We start from the raw sequence: 4390 nt of genomic DNA, 5'->3' as shown, positions 1-4390 counted from the left end.
TACGAGGCATGACTCACTGTCTCGGTATGGGATACCTCTGTTGTGTCGAGAGTGGTGAATGCTGCATTCGAAATCACTGAGTATTAATTGTCCTTCATTCATGTACTTCATGAACATAAAACATACATGGTGTTGATTAATTTGATCTCTGCTTTCATACCAATTAACCTGTGCAGGGGTTGGCGGCCAATCCGCTATTGTTGCTTAACACGCGTGTTATGACTAACGCCAAGTTCCGCAATGAGAAGGAGATGCTGTCTACGTCCACCAGTTCATTCCGGCTTGCGTCGGAGATAATCCGGACAGAGGGACCTATGGCTCTGATGAAAGGTGCACATATACTCGCAGGCAAACGGGTTTTGGACTGGTATGTTAGCGATTGCACTCGTGAGTGCGTAGTAATTTTTTGTCCTCACAAATTACGGAACGAATATTTCGGCGTTTAAATTGGATCGTTTTTCAAAGTATTCACACAATTTGGAGTGTTGTTTTGTCCTGTTTTCGGCCGAGGAACTGATTTGTGTGAAAATTACTAGGTAATGGGGTTAGCTGGTATGGTCAGTAGTTGTTCACGGCTCAATAAATTGTGACTAATACGCGCGCCCCAATGTTTCCGCCACCATTTGATAAGTGGCTGTCAGTTGCTATGTATATCATGAGATAGTAACTGTTTCACACGAGTTAATCCCAGGCCATGCCTTTGTGCAGTACCGTACCTTTCTCCTGAAAGAGCACACCATTGGCATGTATTCATTGGACCCATTGTCCGTTATAGGACATCCCGGTTTTTCTTCGTGGTGATTGTGGAGGAAGCCATTAAAAGGCGCACACAGGAGTCGCAATTGACCTTTGCCCAGAAGAGTATGGCCTCTATAGCTGGGGGCGTGCTGAGCTGCGCTGTGACAATACCATTAGATGGTATGTACGGGATGCACACACATACTTCTATATATACTGACGTGACAGACATGTACACCTCAAAAGAATAACACGCATACAGTTTGTAAACAGGATACTAAGATACTACCTACTAGCACATGTGCATTCGGGGGAACGGATGCCTTATTTATGGTATCATATAGCAACATACTGATACCTTTTGTGCAGAATTGCCCCAAATTGATCAGTGTAGCTAGCCGCACTTGACACAGAATAGCGTGGTTCGTGTTTGCGAGGGCGGTTTGAACTGTTATTTGATTGGGATGTGTCGTAACATACGTACCAGACATAGTGACACGGTTGCAATTACCCGTAGGGCGCACGCATCGTTCTGGGTATATCTTTCGAACGTCCGCCTTTCTCTCACCATCGAGACATAGTGCGAGTGCCTATGGGTAGCCTAGTGTGTGCACGCGTACGAGTGTAGCTTGTATAGCAGAGGGGACATTACTGTGTTTTTTATAAAGTCTGGTGTTAGTCATTGGTCATCTACTTGCACGGGCCTGAGAATTCGTATCAGCATCATCTCTGCCGGCCATGCAGGCCGATGTATATATATATATAGCTTCACATTCGGCTGTAGGGAGCTGAGGCGGGTGTTGTAGTATAAACTGGCTCCTTATTAGGTTTTGGTTATGGTAGACATGTGATACGTATGAACGGTAGACAGATCAATGAAGAGCAGATGTTTGAGTACATGTGTGTGTGTGTTTGTATATAATTATATCCTGGCCCTCCCCATATGTGTGAACATACACCCCTTCTGTACATTCACGGTTTATATATATATCCAAACCCCATGTCCCTCTCTTCCTGTATACCCTACCCTTAAGACCACCTACCATATCCCTTCCCCGCGCAGTTATGGTCGCCACGGTGCAAACACACACAAAGGCTGGACAGAAAGTGCGGCTGCTGGGCACGGGCTCCAGTATTCTGCAGAGTGGCGGCATTGGCGCACTCGTTGCGTTCTCGACGCGTGGATTTGTGGCCAGGGCAACACATGTGGGACTGGCGACGCTGTTAATGAAGACGATGTATGTGCTCTTATCTTGTCTTTTATTTGGGATAGTTAAGTTGTTTGCGTTTGATGCAGACGATGTATGTGCTCTTACCTTGTCTATTATTTGGGATAGTCAAGTTGTACACATTTTATGACGATGATGTAGGTGCTCTTATCTTGTCTTTTATTTGGGATAGTCAAGTTGTTTACGTTTGATGAAGACGATGTATGTGCTCTTATCTTGTCTTTTATTTGGGATAGTTAAGATGTATACGTTGATGAAGGCGATGTATGTGATCTTCTCTCGTCTCTCATTTGCGATAGTTAAATTGTATGCGTTTCATAGGCTATTATCTGGGATTGTTCAGTTGTATGTGTTTAATGGAGCTGATATATGTGCTTGGTGATCAATCGAATTTGTTTGGTAGTGTAGCCGGCGTATGTGCTTTTTATTTTTTATGTTTTATATCACTAGTGTAGACGATGCAAGTGCTCCTCTCGACTTTTATTTGGGATAGCTGAGATGTTATATGTGTTTAATGGAGACAAACGTGGGCGCTTGTTGGCCAATTTGTTTATATTACTATTTTACAGGGGGCGTGTTGGGGCGTGCGCAATTATCTTTAAATGGTACACCCCGATCAATAATTTAGCTTCTTTTCTATCTACGTCATGATAGTTTACTTGCGTTGCGTAGTATTTCCCTGTCTATTTATTTCACGATACCTTACTTCCTTTGCTGAGCTCTAACCTGCACTCTATCTCGTTTTCCGCACGCCCTCAGAACAAGCAAACTGTATGAATTGATGCAGAGTAAGAAACTGACCACAGATAGGCGATTAAGCGACAAGCTCAGTGTGTAGCAATCACCTCTCTCCCGTCTGTGACGGCGGGGCGGTGTATCCTGAGACGTGATGGTTATCTGTTGATGACCTGGGGCTTGTTATGTGTAACTCGATACTACTCGTTTGAGACCCGAGGGTGGTAGGTGAGTATGCGGTCGGACAGTGCAATGAAGTCAGCAGGAGGCTAGCTCATGGCGTTTGGATATGCATTTTTTTTCCCGTGGTGGGAGAAGAAGAGGGTCTAAGAGAAGCGTGGGTCAGTACGGAGGTAGGGATAAGGAAGGGTAGAGGGATTCGGAGGTGTGAATGAATGTGGCAGGCTTTGCACACACGTACGCATCAGAGATGCGAAATCTTAAGTTTTGTAATCGTAGAATTTAGGAGAGCCGGGAACTGGTGCATGGAAACGCTCCTCTCGGCACATGGACGTATAAACCAGGTTTTTAGATAGTGAAGAAAAATAATATAGAAATAAAATAATAGTAGAGCAACAAGTCCTGGTTGGCCTTTCTCACATCAAACTGATGAACACTCCGAACGTGTATTGGTATGTCATCCCACTCGCATGATTCCCTTGAACTTTTACCCCAGTAGGAGGTATAAAAGGGAGCAATAAGAGGTATAAAAGGGAACGATAGAAGATGCTTCTAGTCAACTGTTTCCTTCACGGCCCACCCTCCGCACCCTTTTTCATCTGTTTTCGTCGCACAGGCAAGTATGAGCAGCGGTCGTCACGCTTGAACACGAGCCGACAGATCGATCTCCGGTTGTGCTTGTATACGATGCTACGTCTTGTTAATGTACATAGTTGTATTTGTCCTTATATGTATGTATCCTCGCCAATATCAAACAAACAGCTCACTGTCACGCATGCTCCCATAACACCGGAGTCACCGACCAGAGTATGTACGGTACTTTGTTAGAATAGTCAGTGTGACACACAGTCACATTGTCGTATCATAAAGTATAAATAAAACATTTTGGGGGTTTTTTAATATTATAAAATATAAAAATATAAACAAAAAAGCAACAACCGCTGTCTACTCTTCTCCTCTCACTCTTCTCTCGTGTTGATGAAAGTTTTTTGGTTCTTTTCCTTTTTTTTCAAAACAAAACAATACGTCTATATCTCGTAAAATATATTTATTTATGTATACCATGATACAGACATGTCAATTTGGATGTATGTATGTCCATAGCTCGTGTGTACACCATAGGCGTGGGAAGCAGCATACGCCATGACGGTGACGCGGAGAGAGTTAGATCAACCGCCAGTGCAGACTGTGTTTGAGATCAAAGACCACAGTGCTTCGTCCGCATGGGAAAAGTTTTCGTCGCAGATCCGGAATGTTGTAGAGGAATGGAATCTGGAAGAGAGAAAGCCTAATACAGACTCAGGGGCCATCATTAAGAACGAACATGTGCGAACGAATTACCACTCTTATACCTTGACTTTTATGGTACGATGATCATTGTCTGCTCATGAGCTTCTATACTAATGGGTTAACTAATAAGATAGACGCCACAACTTAGGACAAAAAAACATTATGTATACAAGTATAACATTCACCTTTTTGACACGGCATCATATGACATTATATAT

General features: G+C 43.5%; 2 protein-coding genes across 2 annotated transcripts in view; both read left to right on the top strand.

The window, feature by feature from the left end:
• SARC_05537 (hypothetical protein) overlaps positions 1-3276 on the top strand; it is a 5452-nt gene extending 2176 nt beyond the window's left edge. The window contains exons 4-7 of the mRNA XM_014300606.1: positions 177-367; positions 776-918; positions 1802-1976; positions 2727-3276. Of these exons, the coding sequence (XP_014156081.1) occupies positions 177-367; positions 776-918; positions 1802-1976; positions 2727-2805 (588 nt within the window). The 3' untranslated portion in view covers positions 2806-3276. The remainder of the gene's footprint in view (positions 1-176; positions 368-775; positions 919-1801; positions 1977-2726) is intronic.
• A 749-nt stretch (positions 3277-4025) lies between these two features.
• Positions 4026-4390, top strand: part of SARC_05536 (hypothetical protein) — a gene marked incomplete at both ends in the record, with an annotated part of 10664 nt that continues 10299 nt past the window's right edge. Inside the window, one exon of the mRNA XM_014300605.1 lies at positions 4026-4208. Coding sequence (XP_014156080.1) covers positions 4026-4208 — 183 coding nt within the window. The remainder of the gene's footprint in view (positions 4209-4390) is intronic.

Source organism: Sphaeroforma arctica (assembly GCF_001186125.1).
Source record: "Sphaeroforma arctica JP610 unplaced genomic scaffold supercont1.356, whole genome shotgun sequence".
Lineage (NCBI taxonomy): Eukaryota > Ichthyosporea > Ichthyophonida > Sphaeroforma > Sphaeroforma arctica.
The sequence above is the reverse complement of the archived record's forward strand: the minus strand, read 5'-3'. Positions and strand labels throughout refer to the sequence as shown.